The sequence below is a fragment of the Microchirus variegatus genome (assembly GCF_963457635.1).
Source record: "Microchirus variegatus genome assembly, chromosome: 14".
Classification (NCBI taxonomy): domain Eukaryota; kingdom Metazoa; phylum Chordata; class Actinopteri; order Pleuronectiformes; family Soleidae; genus Microchirus; species Microchirus variegatus.
The window spans coordinates 10,371,535-10,394,091 of NC_139815.1; the positions used below are offsets into that span (position 1 = coordinate 10,371,535).

Genomic DNA, 22,557 nt, shown 5'->3' on the forward strand with positions numbered 1-22,557 from the left:
TACGTAAACATCGGTTCTCCGGAGCAACAGATCGTCACTGCTCCGGGCACTAATCCGAGCACATCCGGTTGCGTACATTGAACCGCAGAAGAAGAATAACATCCGTTGTGGAGGCGTTTCATGAGCGACAGTGTCTTCTGACTGGGTCTGACTCCGGGTCAAAGTCATAAAAGGGACTGCGGCGGGGAGTCGTGAAGAAACTATTTTTAAACACTGTTAAAACAATGTTTTGATAATGAGGAGCAGTGCATCCACCGTTCCAGAAGGGGGAGCTGCGCTTCTGAGAGCGGGTGTGCCGAATGTCACTTCCGGGGTACTGGCCAATCACAACACAGTCTGTCTTCTCAGGCGAGATTTATGTCTGAAATAGCGCGGCTGACAAGTGCTTCAAAAAGGACAGATTTCTATCGGCTCGTTTCCAGCAACTAGGAGGTTTTTAACCATAAAAACAAGTTATATGCAAGTAGACCTCCATAACTAACATATATGTGCAACAGGACCACTCTATGTGACCTTTAAAGCCTGCCCCACAGAAGATAACAGGACAGATTTCGGTCCCGACAATCATAGGTGCATCCGATTTTAGGCTGATTTGAACAGATTATCCGACCAAATATCCTGTGGTGTGAGGGGTTAACAGATGAGATTTTAACATCTTCCGATGCATCAGCGTGTTCCCGATATCAAGTATTAAACATGTTTGATATTTCCGACTGAACAGTGATTGGGTGATGTGAGCAGAACCCTCAATAACCAATGAGAGTGGATGTTGCATACTTCTGTTTAGAACTGTAACTTGTACAAGCCAAGTAGATTCCGTCTTCTCCGCCATGACTTCATCCACAGTTTTTTTGTGTTTCTTGCCGTCAGTCCACCTCAATCTCTGTTTATATTCTGAAGTCACATTAACTCACACAAGCTTCTGAGAGATCCCAAATCTCCTCCCTGAAATCGCTTGTTTCTCGTGCTCTTGACTGGATCGTCGAGTCTGTGCTTTCACAGAATGAAAACATTTAAAATTGGACTATTGCTGTCTATTGGAATTGAACCTATGAAGTCACAGTCCAGTGCTTTCTACGACCAACATCTATCCAAACCATCACCTGTCATTAATAAATGTAGCTCCTGAACATAATCATTTAACTGATTACATCTGTCACTACAACATATTGGAAACCCCAAAAATAAAGCATGGATAAGGATAAAGAGATGGTTGGTTCGTTGCCTCTACTTCCTCTACTTGATGGCATGATGTTGGGTATGGCAGCATTGGTCTGTTGGCAAGTCCTGACTCGACCCATGTATTTGGAGAGTTTCCACTCAAAAGCTCCCTGTTAGTAATCTTCCCATGGGACTGTTAGTTCCAAAATCACAGCTTGCTTTGTGGATTCAGACACCAGGGCAATGTCTGAGTGCAACGTGATGGTTCCAAAGTGGCTGGGGAATTTTAATTGTTGGTTAAGGTAACTCAGCAGCTGCCAGTCCCTCAGAATCCCTGCAGATGTTTTTGCTTTGTGGTTTTGCTGCTCCCCAGCAAGGGACAAGGGATTCTTCTTGGAGGGTATCATCTCTCGGCAAGTGTTTTTTTTGCAGCTGCTTAGAATGATCCAGTGTCCCTCACTTTGTGCAAAAAGGGCATGATGGGACCACATCTTTCACTGCCTGGTCAAGAAATTTGATGGAGTTAGCTTCCAGCCCAAGTCACTTTGATTTCCAACGCATTCTCCCATCTTGCCCAAGCTCCCTGTTGCCTCATTCCAACTTCCTTGCAGGTTCTGATCTTTACCACTGCTGTACTTCCTCCTGGATTAGGTGGCGATCTCCCTTTCCATTGGTGCCCTTTCTGTGGGGCGTATCATGGGAACCAATCCTGTTTGGCTTTGTCAGGCCTAACCCACTAACCTCCCGTAAACCTTAATTTAAATTCATGGGGAGCTTTCTCCATTCTCTACTTCATGCCAGTCCTCACTTGGATCCCTGCTCCAGCTACAATTGAATAGCTACGATCAGGGTCGTATGCCCCAGCCACCACCTGAGATAGTTGCTGACCTTTCTCTCCATGGTCTCCATTGTTGAGATTGGGACTGAATATATGAATAGGGACCAAGGGAGATTGGTTATGATGCATGATGCTGCAGCCTATCCAAGATCAACAAGAACAACATACCTCAATTTGTGTGCAGGTGAACAGAGAAGGGCAGACTCACATTTCTCATGTTTTGTTTCTCCAGATATGATGGTGCTCCCTGCAAGTGTGCTGTTTGGCTTTCTGTGCCTGAGCAACGTGGCCGGTGTGTGGGGTTTTGCTCGTCTGCAGGACAACGTGGAGCTACGATCCGCTTTCTCAGTTGCACGCACCAGCAGCATGGAAGGTGGACCCAAGATGACTGTGACCTTTGACACCATTTACGTCAACATCGGCGGGGATTTCGACCCAAAGGCCGGTGTGTTTCACTGTCGCATCCCTGGGGCTTACTACTTCTCCTTCACAGTGGGGAAGTTTCCACACAAAGACCTGTCTGTGATGCTGATGAAGAACAGAAACGAAGTGCAGGCCATCGTCTATGAGGAAAATGCTGGCGAAGAGAGAAAGGTACGTGGACACAGGTTATCCACACATTAAAATGTACAGTTTAAATCCAAAAACTCAAATGGAGTCAGAGTTTGGACTTCATTCACATGATCTTGTAGCATGTTGCAGGTCTGATTTATGTAGCTAATGTCATGCAGCAGACTAAATGTGCCTCATGAGAAAAACAGGCAAAGATCATACAATGCAAAATCATAAGATATGAGGCCATTACAGGAAAAATTTTCAAATAGATCAAATGAGGGATTGGTGTACTGTTGAAAATAGATGTGAGTGGCATTTGCTAGAAAAATATTTAATTCTAAATAATTGTATGTTTCAGTAAAACATGTAGGTAGGACCGACATATATGCTTTTCATCCAAACCAATTTGAGCATTTGAGTGCACGTCATCGTCCATTTCCAGTGTTTTAAAATCCTGTTAGTATCAGACTGCTGTGCAGTGCTGCAGACAATGATGTCATTCAAAATCAAACTTTAAAGACTGGAACTTGTTTCAAAAAAAAAAAAATTGACTTAGTAGCAAGAACACTTCTTTTAAAGAGCCGTGTCTTGGCTCATCGTCTTGGGTGTGCATGCCGTGTAATGTGTTGTTGACTGAATCCGATGTTAGTGCAAGTCTGGCCTCTGCTTCAAAATTGGCTGAATACCGTTTCAGAATGTTTGCAAAGGTTTTTTTTTTGTTTTTTTTATCACACTCTTCCAGCTGTCGAACAGTGCAAGTTGGCTCTTATCATACAGACGTGTTAATGTTCGGCCTTCACATTGAACAGACCCAGATATGACTCTGTTGATGGAATAATGTCTGCTTCAATCCTCAGGTGCAGAGCCAGAGCGTTATGCTGCAGTTGGAGTTTGGCGACACCGTCTGGCTCCGTCTCCACGGTGACCCTCGCTATGCAATCTACAGCAACACGGGCCACTACACCACCTTCAACGGTTACCTCATCTACCCGGACACCTACGACTACCAGACACACCGTCAACAACATCAGCAGCCCCAGAAAGACAAGGTCCCTTTGTTGAACAGTAACCAGGCCACAGATGATGGTGGACCAAGAGGTCCAGTGGAAAACACAGAGCTGCAACATGGAGAGGAAGAGGAAGTGGAGGAGGAGGACGACGACGACGACAATGAGGATGACCAGAGATCTGCCTTCTCGGTAGGGCGCACTCAGAGCATCTTGGGAGTTAATGAGGTGGGTATGCCTCAGCACCAGCCCATCAGCTTCGATACAGCATTTGTCACCATCGGAGAAGACTTCAACTTGACAGAGGGGTTGTTCACTTGCCGTGTTCCCGGCGCATACTACTTCTCCTTCAACGTGGGCAAGCTGCCGCAAAAGACGCTGTCCGTCAAGCTGATGAAGAACCATCTGGAGGTGCAGGCGATGATCTATGATGACAGCCAGGGAGAGAAAGCTCTGCAGAGTCAGAGTTTGATGTTGTCACTGAAACAAGGAGACACAATCTGGCTTTACTCGCACCAGAGAGATGGATTCGGGGCCTACAGCAACCATGCCAAGTATATCACCTTCACTGGCTTCCTGGTTTATCCGGACTTCCATACCACCACCACCACCACCACCACGAGCAGCAGCCAAAACTATGCCGACAAGAAACCCTAGCTGAAAAGCATGGGTTAGGGACTGAACACTGTGGGAGGAATTCATGAAAGATGGGAAAGTCTCTGAGTCCAGACCCAGAAAGTGTGGCACAGTTTCTGTGAAGAGGACAGTTGGCTGCTGCTTTTGTGATCGCCTGTGACAATTCTTATTCAAATGAATTCCCTCACAAAGTCACAGGAACACTGAACTGAGCTCAGAGCTTCAAGTTCCACTCAACGGTTCTCCAGGACACGACTTCATATCACCTAAATGTGAAACCTTGAATGACAGTAAATGTGAAGTGTAATTGAATATTTCCCTGTGCAATTAAACCTCAGTCACTACCTGCTCATCTCTGTGTGCACACCAGGATCAAATTAGCATAAGGAAATCAAAAGTATTTACTCAAGTACAGTATTTAAGGACACATTTGAGTTACTAGAAGTTTACTTCATGTGAATATTAAACTTTCTACTGCACTGCTAGAATTTGTTTAGTTACTTCAGTAACATAAACAACACAATTCCACAATATAAAAGTTCAATCACAATAAAGGATATAATGTGATTAATTGACAGAGATTAGGAGATGGTGACAAAAGATTCCCTTTTTTTAAAAATTTAAATATTCCATTGAGTGCAGTTGTTCTCGTAAAAGACTAGGTGTTTTCTGCTTGTATGTATAAAAAAGTCACATTTACTTTTTTTGTGTCTTCAGAAGCATGAGAAAACATTACCATCAGTGTGTTTTGTGTCCAAATGTATGCTCTCTTCAGTTTGGAGTGTTACCTGCCCCAGTAATTGGTCACAGCAGGAGCAGAGGACAGCAGGACCAAACTGAGTTTTGGAAGAGTTTTTGACCACATGCCTCCTCTAAGCCTGCAGGGATCTGGACCATAATTTGATTTCTAATTCTAGCAGCGTTTAATTCATTTCTTCAGACGGTGAGCACTGCAGGGAAAATTGAATTGCTTCTCCCAGGCCACTGTAACGTGCATGTCTGTTTAATTTCACACTGCTGGGAGAAAGATGATGTGGTTCAAATTGTGATGAACCCTGACTTTATAAAATCCCCTTCTCTGTTGAAGAGGCACCAAGTGATATTTTGATTGGACACGCATTTTTATTAGATTTGACTGGCTGTGCATTAAGGAGCAGTTCGTCACTTCTCCCTGGTATAAACTATGGTTTAAAAAGGCCAGTTAGCTGCATGTAGGTCAGTTCAGTTTAGAAACTGACCAACCCAAAAAAAAAAAGCTTGGTTTTGTTTGTGAGGATCCAAGCATTTTAGCATATTTTTTTGCATAACAATGGACCAAATGTGAGTGGAGTTGCTTATAGACAATCATCAGCTACAGTTCTCTTCAGCCTCTTTCATAAGCTACTTAAACATCACCAAATGTCAGACACGCTGAGGAATTTGCTGCTGACCTTAGTAGATCATAAGAGCAATGTCATTTTCAAGAGGTGATGACAGAAACTAAAAAACGATAGTGGCTAATATTCCATGTCTGACAGGTGTAAATAAGGAACAAGCGTGTTTTTGTTCATACTGTCACCACAGCATTGAATATTGTTAAAAATATACATACTGCAGATAAGGGGTCTCAAACTGGCGCCCCCCCACTTAATATCATGTTATAATGAAAACATGGCCCACAACCTCACTGTCTTTTAAACACAGTGTGTAAGCTGAGGCACAGCTGCCAGCGAGGTGATAGAATATAATATATGTTTGCTAGCAATGTTTTTATAACAGTAATAATAAGACATTTGGTCATAATTATCCCATAATATTCAACATTCAATTACATATAGAAATACACTTGTTAGGGCCCGAGCCACGAATGGCAGTGGCCGAAACGGTTCCTGGTACGAATATTAATTACAGTTGTCAACACTATTATTTATGTAATTTTAAAATAAATCGCTGTTTTTGATATTAATACATTAATTTTGCATCATAAATAGTATTATAGTATAGTATAGTTGGTTTTTTTCCCACTTTTTGTCAGCTGGCCCCCTCTTGACCACAATAGATGCGCATTGGCCCCGAGGTCATTTGAGTTTGAGACCCCTGCTGTAGATGGACGGCATTCTTACTCCCTATGATAAAAAAAAAAAAAAAAGTCACTATATCACAGTTAGGGTACTTCCACCTTGTGCTTGCAATATTATTTTTGAGCCAGTTTGCACAGTTGTTCGTGTGAAGCTGCAGTGCAGAGTTCTCAAAGTGAGACAAAATTCTAATTTGATTATTAATTCCTACCTACATAAAATGACAGAAACCATCTACTCTTCTTCTTTTTTTGTTTTATCTGCTAACATATAAGAGGCTGGGGTCATCAACTATACGGTAGCCGTCACCAGATAGGCTTCACTTTTGGAAGTGGTCTTATCAAGTTTGGTAGCCACTTGCCCCAAGGGGCCAAATACGTTTTAATTCAGTTTTACAGCAACATCTCTGGTACTCTCAATAACCCTCAGAGTAATGCATTTTATTTTATTGAATTACTTTATACTGAAAAATTGTCCGTATGTGAATTGTCCAGGGCAAGAGAAAATATGAAATGGAGCAGAAATCTGCGCTCAACACAACAAAGCCGTAAACTACACGGTGATATTCTACTAGATAATGGAGGATGTGTCTTTTTTAATTTGGAAGAATGGATCCAATTAAAAGGAGGCACTAAATTCAACCTCACTGTATAGTTCATAACCCTCTGTGGAGCTTGAAGAATGAATCCCAGAGATTCACAAGATGATGGCAAAAGAAAAACAAAGCAAAACACAACGTTTTTATGCCTCTAAGTACTAAAAACTCACATATGTATAAATGTATCAATCAATTATTTCCTGCTTTTACTTATTTTCTTATGCACATGCTCCTATCTACAGGCCTCAAAACCTTCCTCTTCAAATAATGGCTATAGATGGCAAATAGAGGCAAAAAACGACTCCCGATTCTGAAAAGCAGTGAGAGGAATTGCTGCTGTTTTTCAACCGTGCAGTCAGACAGTTGCATTGCAGCAGCGTTCATCACCGTGCTGCTAATTAGCAGGCTGCACGACGACGGCAACCGATTCCGTGATGAGGCAGTTAATGCGCCACACTTCCGAAAATACTCAGGAGCAGCCACGCTAATTATACACGGGTCACAAGACAACAAATAAATATAAATACACAGTACGCTGCACTATAAACAGTGATGCTTTTTACACATGAATGGGCTGCTGCTGATTTCTTAAACGTATAATAAAAAATAAAAAAAACTGTCACACTGGTCAGTTAAAGTCTCTTGGTTCTGCTCCTGTAGGGCAAAAAAACAAAACTTGATTGATTTCTTACCAAACTGTCACAAACAAATAGATGCTGAGATGCACTTTTGCATGGCAGGAGAGGAAAAATAATGACAAGTCAGTGCAAATGGATGCTGAAAATAAAAATGAAGATGCTGCAGCTTTGTGTATAATCATGAAAACCTGCAGGCACATTGGTATGACATACTGATATATATATATTTATCTATCTACCCACTTATTTATCCGCGAGAGTGCTTTCGGCTATTTTGTCACATACTCAAAAAGCTGCAGTGACCAGTTAACGCTTCAGGAACAAGAGCTAATATTAGAGAAACGGTGCAACGCTTTCACTGGTTAAGCTGCAAGGACAGGATGAAAGCGCTTATACCTGTGTAACTTCAAAAATACTCTCAGCAGTCGTTCTCTCCCTGCTATTTACTGCTTTCACCACAACTGTGTGTTTTTTTAATCATCTAACCTCTGCTCTAGTCATAGTTTTCTCCTGCTCCCTGAACTCCATGTGCTTTCTTTTAACTATAAACAGAGTGTTGGTGCAGAACCAAACCTGCTACCCTGCTTGAAAAAAAGAAAAGGGGGGAAAAAAGGCCAATTAAATAATATCAACAGAAATTCGTGAAAGAGTCAGAGTGGTTGAGCATCACCAGGCAGGCTTCTGTTGTCCATGGTTTTAATGATCAAGTAACTTTTGTCCTTTTCCGGCTGCGGTGACTTTTTACACAGTGACAAATATTAGGGTTAAAAGTGTGAGCGCCTCAGAAAATGTCACAGTCTAAACCCTTGGTGATTTCTGTTTTACCTCTGTGACAAAGGAATACTTCACCAATTTGCATTTAGCTTTGTATTACTAGAACAGGGGTAGTATTTTTGAAAAATTGTGCTTCCCAAACTCGGTTTCCCCTGAGTTGAGAAATAACACTTGGTCATTTTATCCGAGGCTTGAAACTGCAACGCTAATTTCGCACTTTTTAGACCCACCCATAGGGGGACGGGAACCTCATTCCCAGAATGTAGAATGAAGATATTTCTCAAGTCAACTCAACTATTCAAAAATTCTACCTATATTCGAGTAATACAAAGCTAAATGCAAATTGGTAAATTATTCCTTTAAAACAAGGCGATTCCCATTAACAAGCAGTGAGAAAAAATCCTGTGCAGAACTCCTGGTGTGTTAAGTGACTTGAGCATAATGACATACTCACACGTGTGATGCATGCATGTTACTGAAAATACAATAAAGTGAAAGAAAAAAAAGAAAAAGATGTCGATCATCTTCCACAGGCCAGGTCGATGCCTGTTAACTGTGTATTTTTTATTGATAAGTGGATTATCTGTGCAGTAATTGACAATATGCGTTTCTGGTCTGTGTCTTTCTCTCTCGGTACAATGATGAAAGATTGAAGATTATATATATATATATATATATATATATATATATATATATACAGTTATATATATATATATACAGTGGTATATATTAGAAACCACTGTATGTCAAGTAGACATAAAGGACGATGTTACTGAAAACACTTCCTGGTTATCTCTAAATTTGGCTCAACATTCAACAAAAAAAAAAAAATTATCGTAACCAAAATAGAAAATACAGAAAATAATTTTGACCCGTCTTGTTTTCAGTAGCTTGTCTCATGTTGATGATTTGAAATTATTTTTATGTGAAACAACTGCTTCATTGAAAATGTTTGACAGAATAAAAAAAGACAAATGTGCGTGTCGATGTCAATTCTTTCCCCTTGATGTGAGCCCATACAGAAATAATGAACCCGGCAGATGAAAGTTGGAGCATTCAGAGGAATGTGTAGCTGCATAGATTTATTCGTTGATTTTAAATATTGAACAGTGGCGCCCTCTGCTGGGTGATTCCAGCAGACTCTGCTTTTAGGTGGACACACAAATTTGTAATGGTAAGCCCTGAGCCGAACTTGCAGGGCAGGCATGCCTGCGCATCCTTGTTTTTAACGAACCCGGGGAGGAAAATAAATACATCCATGCATTCTTTCTGCAGTCAAGGACACATCGGCATGTACACTAGCTGAGCCAAGAATCAAACGCATAACCTCCACCTTCAAAGCTACTGTCGTCCCAATAATAAGGCGCCCGCTTAATAATTCTTGGATCCTGACCCTGACCCACAGCCAATAAAACACCTGACCTGATTCTCAGACGGTGAACCAGACCCAGTCACCAAGAATTAGCAGCGAATCGCTAATGCCAAGTCTGGATGGAAGCAAGTCCCTTTAAGAGGAGCAGACTCAACCCTGGGGTTTTAAATGCTTTTGTTTCTACATTCAATCCACTGTGAGGAAAATCTGTGTCCAAAATACGATAGATCTCTTAGTGCAGTTGGGGAAAAAAAGGCTGCTCCACATAGTACTTTAAAGACAGTTTTATTCGTATTCTATATACATAAATATTTCAGGTGGGTTGAGTCCCCAAAATGACACAAACAGAGAGATGATGATGGCGGTGTGTGTTTGTGCATACGTTTACTCTGAACAGTGGGACATCACTTCTTCTCAGGAGCTTGGTCACCTGCCTCCAGCTTGGGTGCAGCCTCTTTAGGCTCTCGGTGGGCGGGAAACACTTCCCAGGGAGTGTTCAGGTCAAACTTCCTAAACTCCTGCGACAGCTCCACGGGCTCAGCCACCAGACGCTTCACCTCATCATCATAACGTACCTGTGGAAGGGAAAAATTTTTTTGTACATACATTTATTTCAGTGGTTTCACAGATATGATTTGATGAATTTCACATGAATTTAGACTTGAAGTCAATGAGAGGGTGTTTGAGAACCACGTTAAATCAATAATTCTTTCAAACAGTATTTAGACAATAGATTACACACATTTCACAGCACAAACTACCTAAGGATCACATGGTCTAAGGGAAACCTGGATTTACTGAAATAAATCATTTAAAGAGTTTGAGATCTGGCACTTCTGACCACAGCTCACATATGACTCACTGACTCCTTGCCAATATTGCAGTATGCTTTGGCTGAAACGAGTAGCAAGAATTCCTGGCAGAACTCACTTCAACATATCCTGACAGAGGGAAGTCCTTTCTGAAGGGGTGACCGTCAAAACCATAGTCTGTAAGAATACGCCTCAGGTCTGGGTGGTTGGAGAAGAACACACCAAACATGTCCCACACCTGAATAAACACAGAGGGACAACATTTATCCGCAGTCTCGTCAGTTCAAATTCAAACAACAAAACTTAAAAATATTTACACACTTAGAGGACACTCAATTCTAGGTGTTTGTAACATGTAGGGAACTTATTCATTCATTAATAGCTGACTGAAAGCCTGGACAAGCTGGATGTCTGCAAAAGTTGATAAAAAATAAAATCCTGATTTTCCTCTCTCAAAAACCCGATTTCCAATTTTTATGAAGACAACTTCAATTAAATATTTTCGGCCTGGTAGCAGCACATGAAGCAAATGTCGAAAGCCATCCTTTTCTACCGTGTATATCGGGACCATGTCTATTGCGACGTGAAATGCGATTGAAACCGTAATATTTTTCCACCTCCTTTCGGTCTTCCGTCATATGGTACACCACGTGAAAACAAAACCGGCAGAGTTACTTGCTTCGGAGTTGGTGGTGGTGTAGCCGCATCCGCCTTCCCTTGTGCAGTCCGCTCTGCAACACACCACTGCCATTCTGGTACGTGGTTTTACGGAGTTGCTCTTCTTTTTTGCGACAGAATCCAACGGTATGTTTGTTTACAATCTGTGGGGAGAGCGCGTGATGGGAGGACGGAGGCAGAAGTCACTACGACAGCGCAGCCTAGATACATCAACATACACCCTAATTAAAGTGAAAAAAATTTTTTTTACATTTTCATGTTTCATGTCGAGTTTTGAGTTTTTGTGAAGTGCAAATGCATAGTTGCACATCCACACCCCTGCACATCATTTTGTCCTTTTGTAGTTATCCTAAGATGTGATATTACTCTTGCTAAACCAAAAACATCAAACAGAGATGGCTTAATACTACTGTTTCATGTCTGACATTAAGCCAAGTTTTCGAATCAGGTATAGAGTCAAATTATACATTTCATCTAGGTGCTGTACAGCCGTGCTGGCATTTGCATATCTGCACTCTTTGGGACATTTTCTGGCATAAACACTGACCTTGTCAGGACCAGTAGAATATTATTTCTCTACCAGTCTGATACAGTGATCTTACAAAATCTTTTCCACACAATTGACATGATTGCGGTGTGATTTGATCTGCATTTTGGATTCATATCAGCGATTCATAGGAATAAAAAGAGAAGAGTGAAGACAGAGCAGCACTTCTGCCCATACTGACTAAACATAGTAGAAGAAGCGGGAGGAAATCTTAGCTGCGACCTCATCAAAAATTTAACATCTTAAGCCTGCAAAGCACTTGGAAACAAGTGCTGTGGACGATGAAGACAAATCTCAGCTCTTTCAGGAAATTCACCCAAGAAGTGTTTAGTGAAACAAAAACTGTGAAACATGACACTTAAAAGCTGTTAGACATGAGGGTGGAAATATTCAGCTTTAGAGTTGTGTAGCAGCCAGTGACCCAATAAACCCTGCATGGAGAGATGGAAGCAAGGATTACACCAAGTTTGTTGAATTCTGGAGGTAAATGTCCTGCTATCTGAAACAAGACTGGTCAGATGAAGGGACATCATTATGTAATCGTAATGTCTTGTTTTGTCCACAAACCAAAATGATTCAGTTTTAATGATTTCTTTGTTATGTGAAACAAAGAAACAAAGGAAAAATGCACATTTAAGAAGCTAAAACAATCAGAAATCTTGTTTTTAATAATGAAAAAAAAACGATTAATTGATTATCATCGATTGATAATCGATTAATCAAATTTGTTTCAGCTCTAAATGTGTATACATTTATTTCTATTTTAATCCAATGTTGTGGGTTCTTTTCTCTGAGGCATTTTATAAAAATATTTGCTTTGAAATGTATCATAAAACAAACGATCACCTACTTACTCTTTGACTATGAAGGAAAAGTGTCAGTGGATTTAACTGTTGGCCAGCAGGTTCAGACATACCTCTCTCTCGTACCAGTTGGCAGCCTTGTGGACAGGGACAGCAGAGTCCACTGGTGTTAATTCATCTGTGTATGTCTTGACGCGGATGCGGGAGTTGTAGCGCAGCGACAGAAAGTTGTACACAATCTGTAAATCAGCACACATACACTCAATATTAATATAAATAATCACATGAGATAAGAATATTCAGAGTAAAATCTGCACTGGAAATACAAAACTGGGGAAAGCCCTTTTATCTGTAATGCCATAAATAGCAAAAGGGCTAAAGATCCAGGTTGCTATGATGCTAATTACCTCAAAGCGGTTCTGCCGTGTGGGGACATCAACGGCCGTCAGGTCAATCATGTTCCTGAACTGGGCGTTGGTGTGGTCCTTCAAGAAGGTCAGCACTGGGATCACTCCCTCAGGATGGATCATCAACTCGAGTTCATTATAGCAGGTCACCTTCACAAAGAAATATGCACAATTTCAATCGTGATTGGTGCAATAGTCAGTGCATGAAAGGTTGGTTTAAAAAAAATATATATATATATATATTATATTATATATAAATATAATATAAATATTTGTGATGCTCTGATACCAGCAGATATCTTATCCAATTGTATTCATGTTGCCAGGGTTCCAACACCTTGGTTGACATAAAATTCAAGGATTTTTCAATGACTTCCCAGGTCAACTCAAAGACCGAATGTGCTGACACAGATCAAGATGGGGTGGCAACTTTTAAGATCTGCTTCAACTATAGCGTCCGATTTTATTGATTTGTGATTGAAGTGATTGTCCTTGGGATCTCGGGCAAGTCAGTCTTTGTTTTTTTTGGTGAGCCAGAGATCTTGGAATTTGCTCTCTCTTGTTGTTCTGCACGGAATTTCCCATCAAAGGTGGAGAGAGACCATGTATCCACAACACTGCTAGCAATTACGACTTGTTGTTTGTTTTGTATAGGTCTAATCAAGCAATGCAGAGCACATGAAAGAGTAGGTGGTGTTGTAACATGCAAGGGCATTGGCAGCAGGAGACATTTACCTAAATATCAATTTATTTCTTGCACCAAACTCAAGCACTTTCACTGACCCTTTTTAGGGCTATTTTCAAAAACTTTTTTTTTTTTTCAAATTCACAAACTTTCAAGGATTTCAAGGACCTGTGGAAACCCTCTTTTACCTCTCCGTTTGACAATACAAGGATCAGAAAAAAGACCCCATGCAGCTTCAGCACAGCTCTTCCAGTGTGAACAAAAACAAGCAATAGACATTGTGATATGGCATTACAAGCTTAACTACAATATCAGTCTGTTTCTGTGAAGAGCGTATTCATGTAGTCTGTGTTTCCCAACTTCCATCTCAGCTGCGCCATGTTCAATCAGCCAGTTTACATGATTTTACACAATTATTAATCACAAGGATACATTCATTTTCCACACATATAACCACACATTACAGATAGCTTCTCTACCACAGCTAGTGTGGTTAGTCTGTTAAGGGCATATGAACTGACCTGGACCTGCTGGATGTATTTGGGCATAATTTCAGCCACATACTCTCCAAACGCTGCCAGCTGGCTGTGAGTGACGGCATCACTGGGCCTCACTGTCGCTAAAAAGAGAAGACAAGTTTTACAGTAATTGAGCAGTGCAGTGATGCCTTGCCATGAAGCTATTGGCATTTTTTTGTCAATACAGTGCTACAAATATGTAAATTTGAATCTTTTTTGCGAGTTAAGCAGGAGCTTAATGGTTTAGTCATCCTGTCCAAACATAGGCAATAAACCATATTATCTTACTTATACCAGGTTGACACTGCACGTGTAGTGTGTGCGTTGCTGCAGTGTCCTCCGTCATGTTTTTTATTTATATTTCGATGCCCATGCACAAGAGTTTGTTGTTGTGTTTTGGCATCTAGCTATAAACATATTGGTAACATATACCGCACACACAACCACTTTGGACCAGGCCTTAAGGCCACATTATACTTCTCCGACTGCGTATGCGTTATCCGACTGCGTCACCACGGAGACGACTGCGCAAGTTTGTTGTGCTTCTGGCTACAGTGAGCAATGGCGTCGAGAGAGAAAGAGAGAGGAAGACTGTTGTTGTTGAAACAGTGGCCGTTTCTCACTTTTCTGTGTCACGGAACGCAGTTTTAAGATAATTTGAGGCGAGAAATTGGCCATTTAGAGTCTATACATGTGCTGTGTGTGTTAAGATATGACGTATTTATAGTTTGGCAGCAACGTTGTCGGTGGGGATGAGCTCCGCCTCTGTGGACACTCGGGTGCGCACTGTGAGCCGGCACAGAGCAGCGTTATCTTCGCAGCTCTTGCCGCCTCCGTTGTCCCTTGACGGAGTGACGGACACTTAAAAATTATTTTGTGCAGTCGGAGACGACGCAGAGGCACTTCGACAGGCTCTGCTTAACCTACGCAGAGCACTTTACGCAGGAGTATAAATTGGGCTTTATACATCTGCTGCAGGTACAGTGAACTTACGTCTGTTCTCAGTGGTGGAGCTCTGCAGCCTGGCCTGCTGTTGGAGGAAACATGAAGTCCTGGCAACTGAAGAAAAGAAAGCAGAAGGGAGGAGTCAAAGAAATAAACACTCCACTGACAACTAAACCAACCGAAAAAAAACTAGAAAACTATTAGAAGAAAACTACGGTAATGGAAGCACAACATGCATAATGAAATAAATGCTTGCTGAAAAGAAATGGAATTAAACCTAAATTTGCATATCAAAGAAATGATCTTAACCTAGTTTCAAAGGAAGAAAAGTAAATTCTTCTGGAAGCACTATATTAACAATTTCTGAAAGGCAACATGTTTTTTACCCTTTTTATGAATTCATAAATCTAAAAAGTTTGAGAAATACCAAGGGCTGAAAGATAGAGAAGATGTGGTGTGTTATCGCAACTGTGGTCCCAGTGATGATAAAAGCACTAAAGGCTGTGATAGTGGCTCCAATAGATTCTCAAAACAACAACTGAAATCTCTACTCAAAAAAGCAAAGTCTCGGGAACAGCTAAAATACTACACAGAACCCTCAAGCTTGGAGGAAACACAATACAAGAGTGTAACTTTCTTAAACCGTGACTAACGTGTTTTAGTGCTAGAACTCATAGATTTTGAATGCTTTAAATCATACTAGTATATTCAACTTTCACACAGAAGCAAAACTGTTATTAATATTATTTTGAGATAAAAAACAACAAAAAAAATTTAACTAACTGTCCATCCCTACTGAATATTGAAAGATGTTAAAATTGTATTTCATACTGATTTTACTTGGTATGGTGTAAACTGCTGTGAAATTAGTGCAAATTATACCAATTGTAGCTATTATAGCTACAACTGCGCGTTACATTTCCGAAATACATATATAAATAGCACTTTTGCACGACTGTTTCTGTCGTCTCCATGTATTGTACCTGTCACAAAAACAACAAGAACTGTCCAGCCTGTAGGCTAACGTTAGCAGTAGCTAACACTAGCTCGAAGGTCAAACCTGAGACATTTAGCGATTTTACTGAGGCCTGTTTCACTTTCAGTGACATGCGGTTTAAAGTGAGCATAGATGGAGTGTTGCACCAAGCGCTTGACAGACACGTCGAATCTGTCTCTGGTTCATTTACCGTTAATGCTCCTTCCAAGACCTCCACGGACGAACCGCACCAACGACGCCGCCATGTTAGCTTTCTATCGAAGTTCGTCTCGCAGGCGGAGAAATGGCTGTTAGCGCTCGCTCGCCCCCTGGTGGACCGGAGGAAAAGTGTGACAAAGCAGGTGGCAGGAAGTGGACTGGCTGCTTCACTGATGTAAAGTAGTCACAGTAGTTTAAACGTATGAAATGACGTTTACTGTTGCCGAGAAAACGACACTTTTAAGGAGAGGTGTAAAAAATATTACCTGTAGAAGCTTACTGATTATAAATGTTATATTCCAGTTTTATATAACATGTTATACACTGGGCAAAACGGATTCATATCAGTATCATTCATATTAATCTGTATAATACTAATTGTTGGTTGTACCAGTTCTCCTGTATGGACAAATGTTATTAATTAAAAAAAAACTTGTCAACTGTAGCTGGCTCAGAGTATCGCTATGAGCTTATAACATGACAACCATCTCATCATAAAGTATTTTCATAAAGTATTGATGGAAAATGCTTCCTTATTAACGCCATTAATATAGAGAGAATATGCATTTCGATACACTGCAAACCAGTGGTGTAGTATGATCTACTGTAGTGGGTATAGGCTAATACTGTATTTTATTATATTTAGTGTTTTTAATGAAAACGACAGTCATCTCTACTCTTTATTTGCAAAAACAAATTACATTAGTCTGTGGACACTCGGGTGCGCACGGTGAGCCGGCACAGAGCAGCGTTATCTTCGCAGCTCTTGCCGCCTCCGTTGTCCCTTGACGGAGTGACGGACACTTAAAGATTATTTTGTGCAGTCGGAGACGACAGAAAATTTCTGTCAAATAACAGAGTTGATACGTATGAATGCCCATTTTTACGTGGTTATACCTGAATCCAGGCCTTTTTTACTGGGTATACTGCATATACCTGCGTATCACGTAGACTACACCAACGCTGCAAACAAAAAAAGAGTCCCAGAACCCCTTGTTCACACTTGTGCTCACACCAGCTGCATGTCTGCTAAAATAGTTTAAAAGATAATTTTTTTCCTATATTCAGATCCAAAATATACACTAAAACTGCAGTGAGACAAATCAGTTATATGTAATCACGCTTGTAGAAAGTCACAGATCTTTTCTCCCTCTGTTATTACTGGGAAACAAGCATGTCACATGTTAAAAAAACCTCAAAAGTAGACACGCCTGAGGTGCGTGAGTTGGGCGTCTCTCCGTTTTCAGAAATTTAAAAAATGACAAAACACAGTAATGACACACACAACACGTTCAAACCAGGCCTGACTCAGCATCTTTTTTTATTTCGCTTACTATTTGAGCACACTTTTGAGGGCCAAGTTAAAAACACATTTTCTGTTCCAACAAGCCACACAGCAGGCTTCTGTCCAGCCACATGGACATTATTAAGCTTCCCTGAATATACAATCATTTACAGCTGCTCACAGCACACACAAGCTTACAGTAACACCTGAAAATAAGGAAGCAGAAACACCTTCAGTTTGTTTTCATGTCACAAATATTTTATTTAACAACTTTTTTTAAGTTATAAGACACCAGATGAAAAATAATCCCTTTAAATAAAAGTTTTTTCTGGTCTACGCACGCAATAACTCAGAAGCTTCATTACCTAACTACGTATTTAAAAGTCCTCATCTTGTTGTGTCACTGCAAATATAACAAGTTCGCAACAATGCAATTCAGTGCGAGAAGAACTGGACTGAAAAATATATTGTTTTGTTGTGGAATTTGAAAAAAAATGATTTTGGCTAAAACAGGATCATGGAAATAGATTTATAGGAAAAATGGTTTTAGCCACTGTTCTGTGTCAACACTGTTGATTTGAAGGTTCAGGATTTATGAAAGGTCACTTTTTTTTTTGCAAATAAAATTCTTGACACTTGATTAAAAAAAAAAAAAAAAAAAAAAAGAGTGGGCAGTGTTTGACATGAACCTTGGGTGTACAGTACATTAGTGTACATTATGATGTACAGAAATGATTGCTATAACAGCTGCGTTTTGTGTCTTTACACAAGTTGGAGTCCAACTGCTGAGAACATACAGATGTACGACCTGCCGCCACGTGGTCTCATCAGGACGTTCCACACACCTGCAGGTGGTATCTCCTCAGCACATCCAGCTGAGTGGCACGTACCAAGATGTGGGGTCGAACTGACGCAAGCTTCTGACAGGCTTCCTCTGGAGTCCAGCAGTTTAACTGAGCAGTAAAACACAACATCAGTACTGGGTTAGATTACATATATGCACATTTCTCCCTGTGTCAAGGGCTTTCATTGTTAAATTTGCAGTCAAATCCATCCATCCATCCACCTTCTACCACTTTATCCTCCACATGTAGAATTATTATACCCTATTTCTACAAGTGAACCTAGTTCCCTGGTGTCCTAATGAACATGTCTGTGACATGCTTTGGTTAAAATACGCTAAGGATGAAGCACCACAGCAGTTCAATCACCCTGCCAAAACAGCCCTGTTCAGAATGCTCGCATTTGAGTGCCTGTCTCTTTAAATGCAAATTAGACAGAGGACACTACGTCAGCGTCACTGAGGCGCCGTCATCTAACAGCAGTTAGCATTTGGAAAAGCCATCATTTGCCGACTCTAGCCGGCACATTGCCGTCATATATAAAATGTATCCACTGGACACGTAAATCCTCTGAGGCTGGAAGTTTGTGTAGAACTCTGTGCTGCATTGTGCAGCCAAGAATAGAACACTTTGCGGACTTCCGTTCTTCCGGATACGATTGCCCTCGTCTGCACTCTCGCGGTTTTTGGGGACAAAGCGAAGCTCCAAGAGACAACAATTCCAGGAATGTCTCATTGTGACGTAACAATGAGTGCGGAAGTCAACATCGTGTGTTTTATCTCCTGTACTTAGACTGAGGAGGACCACAAAAACATGAGTGAGTCATCTTTTTTCACACTTTGCCCACTCATAGGGCCTCCAGAGTCACAAATATAAGGATTAAAATGATTAAATGTGTTTCTCTTAACTCAATTGTGTGAGAAAATCTGACAGTGGCACCAACACTAAATGACATAACAACAGTGCAGCCACTTTAAAAACGAGGTACTGACCCGTATGAGGTAGGCTGCAGCCATAGTGGCGCTGCGGGAGCGTCCAGCCTTGCAGTGGATGTACACACTGGATCCCTTATCTCTGTGCTGCAGAGCAAACTCCACACCACGGTGCAGGTTCTCCAGAGTGGGGACGCCGGTGATATCGATGGTGCTCAGTCTCAGCTGCTCTACGCCTGCAGCCTGCCACTCCTTCAACAAGCATCAAAATCAATCAGGTCAAACAAAAAGCACTATTAAGGAATATATTGAGGATGATATGTTGTTATCTGTAGGCTGTATGTCTCGTGTCTCAGATCAACAGAACTTTATATTTTGAGAGTCAAAGCGATAATAACCTGATGATCCTCATCCAAATATGAGCTATAGGATTAGAATGGCTCTATACCCAATTTGTAGCCCTCTGAAAATCACTGACCAAATAATAATGGAGTAGGTTGGGTAAGGCTAGACCCCCGGAGTGTCTGGGCCTTTGCGTTTGGTTGGTTAATGAATGCGTGGCAAGTTATCATTCCAAATTGAATTAGAATTTTTTTTTAATCGAGCTGTGCAAACACCCTCAAGAGAACAAAAATGGGGATGTTCAGGAAAAGGTCCAAAAAAAGGAGAATTGCATTAATTTTAATAAGATTCATGTGACGGACCACTGATAAAGGCAGAGAACATGAAGGGTGAAATTAAGCTAAAAGAGTTGATGAAACTGTAATTACTAAGTATTTAAAATTTAGGTGACCTTGAAGGGGTACAGCGAAGCCGGAAAATTGAGAGCTGTGGGATTAATTAGGAAAAATAATGTTTTTTTGCCAGATAATTTTCCTTTTTTTAAATAAATAAATATTATCTGCACATAACGACAATTTATGGATGGTGCCCCCTCTAAATACATCCATGTCTAGTTCCTTTAAAAAATATTATTGAAAGAAAAACACGAAAACTGACAAAGCAGTATGGTATCAAAATAAGTGCGGTAGCAAAATAAGAAGTACAATGGCTGGAAAACAGTTTCAGAGGATTCTATGGCTCAAAATCCCTTGATGTTCAGAAGTTGGACAGTATTAGTGCTTTCAGGAACTTTAGAGCACCGAGGCATAAGCCATGTAAAGGTCGTGGCAGTTTTTGGCAATTACTTCAAATACTTTACACTAAACTGTGAAGATTTGCACCTGGATTAACAATAAACATTACTAGAGACCCATATATACAGGTGTTCACGTGGGAAAACTGGTTTAGGAATTTAGCTTAACTAAATCTATATTATGTTAAGTGATAAGTGACACTGCAAGTACACTCAAATAAAATATCTAATGTTTATGATCTGTATAACAAGTTTAAAATATAGTTAAAACTAAATAATAAATAGTGTATATTTCACAGATTTATTCAAGATGAACAATATGATTAGTATCACAGATTTGAAGGCAGGACTCACCTCAGAGGTATTGCAGAAGAATTTAGTCTCATAATCCTCGTTCATGGTGATGACCCCTCGAATGTTTTCTGTTTCTACAAGCTGCAATACAACAAGAAGCCTATTTGAAATCATTTACATCACAGAATAAAGTCAGGATTGACAACATTCATACTCCTGATACAATCTCAGGAGTTTAAATGAGGAATATTATCTACAAATACATCCAATTGCCACTGCAGTGTGATAGAATGAGTCTCACCTGTCTGGTCATGGATCTGAACGGCAGAGCTCCAAGGACCACCGTCTCATCCACTCTGTCAAACCACCGCCGCGAAGTTACCTTCTCCATGACAACATTGTAGGCTAAAGTTGGGTAGAAGAGCAGCCGTGCTAATGCTCCGGACATGGTGGAGTGTTTTCTTATAAAAACATGTAAATAAAACAGTGTAAACGCGTATCAAAGCCTCAGCAGGGTCGCTGTGTGAAATGCCTCTAACATTCAGGACGTGTAGTTTGACCTGACAGGAAAAAAGCACGCGTTTCTACACGGATGTGTTTTGAGTTCCGCCTCCCGTGTCGAGACTTCCGGTGTTACGAGCCCTCTGTCCTCCTCCTGCCTATGACGTCAGAAAATATCATATCTGAACGTGCTGCCGCGAATATTATTGTGTAAGTGAGCACTGGTACATCCCAAAATACATACATGCGGTTAAAAAGCTGTAACAGTAAAATGTAATGTCTACACATGTGTTTGTAACTGAGGCAATCACGACAGTTTTCTGACATAACACGCGTTTGCAGCGCGTGGCCTCAGCTTTGATCTTCAGCTTTGATCTTAAAGTTACCTGTGTGCACTATGCAAACCTCAGTTTACGAAAGAAAATAGGTGAGAATTAATATTGTTTTTATATTTGACATTTGTAATACCGCAGGACACATTAATCCAGTCTAACTGGGCATGGCAGCATCACACCTCTGTGTTCATAAAGCCTCTTGGACATTATTATTATTATTAGAAGAAGAAGAAAAAAAAGAAGAAACACACTTTGAGAAAATAGTTTGATTGCTGGAATGGTTTTTGAACTGTTCATGAAACAGGAGCAGTATTCTCCTGTTGAATAAAGGTTGTTAAATATCAGATTCTCATTGGCTATGGTTGGAAACGCATGTGATTTATGCTCTAAAATCTTTACTCAAACAAATCAACGCATGACAAGCAAGCACTTTTGTCATTTGTTTGAGATCATCAATGACATAACATGTTAGGTGTGCATACAGGAAGAAACCCTGCTGGTTTCTACAAGGATGTTTACCTTGATGACTGTAAGAATACATGTTCTCTTGTTTTTAATGTAATTTTTTTATGAAAAATAATATGGTTTGAAATGTTATTTGTGGAAAGAAAGCTAAGAGGCTGGCCTTTCTCTCTGAGGAGATCACAACGTTAGATTATATCGTATAATATAATTAAAGAACCTGGTTATTGTTAACAGTTTAATTCTTTTCTGGTCACTTGGTAGCCGACTTTCAGCGATTACAAATCTAAACAGTTCGATGTAAACTTCTAAACTTTTAACTTGTCACAGTCCAGTCCATCAGTCCACAGTGTAAATCCTGTTGAACCAGATTAATTTACATGTGACAGACTTTAAACTATTGATGTTTGCTGAACTGTCTAAAATGCTTCAGGACATGCTGGAGAGCACTACATCTTATTGTTACACAGTGTAAAAACAAAGGTTTGTCAGCCAACACTGGAACTTTGAAAATGGGTAAATGACTATTTGAAATATCAGGAAAT

The 22,557-nt window shown here is 40.5% G+C and overlaps 3 protein-coding genes across 3 annotated transcripts; 1 reads left to right on the top strand and 2 right to left on the bottom strand.

Annotated features, from left to right (window-relative positions):
* Nucleotides 1–2,236: 2,236 nt before the first annotated feature.
* c1qtnf4 (C1q and TNF related 4) lies at nt 2,237–4,218 on the top strand (the record flags this gene model as incomplete). Its single annotated transcript, XM_083900531.1, has 2 exons — nt 2,237–2,593; nt 3,412–4,218. 2 exons carry the CDS (start codon nt 2,237–2,239, stop codon nt 4,216–4,218), a joined length of 1,164 nt encoding a protein of 387 aa, XP_083756657.1.
* A 5,692-nt stretch (nt 4,219–9,910) lies between these two features.
* Nucleotides 9,911–16,295, bottom strand: ndufs3 (NADH:ubiquinone oxidoreductase core subunit S3). The gene is made up of 7 exons (XM_083900682.1): nt 16,219–16,295; nt 15,080–15,145; nt 14,090–14,187; nt 12,884–13,033; nt 12,590–12,715; nt 10,567–10,686; nt 9,911–10,211 (listed from the first exon to the last, which is right to left on the bottom strand). Exons 1-7 carry the CDS (start codon nt 16,271–16,273, stop codon nt 10,041–10,043), a joined length of 786 nt encoding a protein of 261 aa, XP_083756808.1. The 5' UTR covers nt 16,274–16,295; the 3' UTR covers nt 9,911–10,040.
* Nucleotides 16,296–18,004: 1,709 nt separating this feature from the next.
* Nucleotides 18,005–21,162, bottom strand: ptpmt1 (protein tyrosine phosphatase mitochondrial 1; the record flags this gene model as incomplete). Its single annotated transcript, XM_083900468.1, has 4 exons — nt 18,005–18,464; nt 19,346–19,537; nt 20,775–20,855; nt 21,016–21,162. 4 exons carry the CDS (start codon nt 21,160–21,162, stop codon nt 18,339–18,341), a joined length of 546 nt encoding a protein of 181 aa, XP_083756594.1. The 3' UTR covers nt 18,005–18,338.
* Nucleotides 21,163–22,557: the final 1,395 nt, after the last annotated feature.

Excerpts from the sequence above, each read along its gene's own strand:
- ndufs3 (XM_083900682.1), bottom strand. The coding sequence starts at position 16,273 with ATGGCGGCGTCGTTGGTGCGGTTCGTCCGTGGAGGTCTTGGAAGGAGC. Across the intron at positions 14,188-15,079 it reads CTCCACCACTGAGAACAGAC|CGACAGTGAGGCCCAGTGAT; the intron begins GTAAGTTCACTG and ends TTCTCTTTTTAG. Across the intron at positions 10,687-12,589 it reads CCAACTGGTACGAGAGAGAG|GTGTGGGACATGTTTGGTGT; the intron begins GTATGTCTGAAC and ends GTGTTTATTCAG.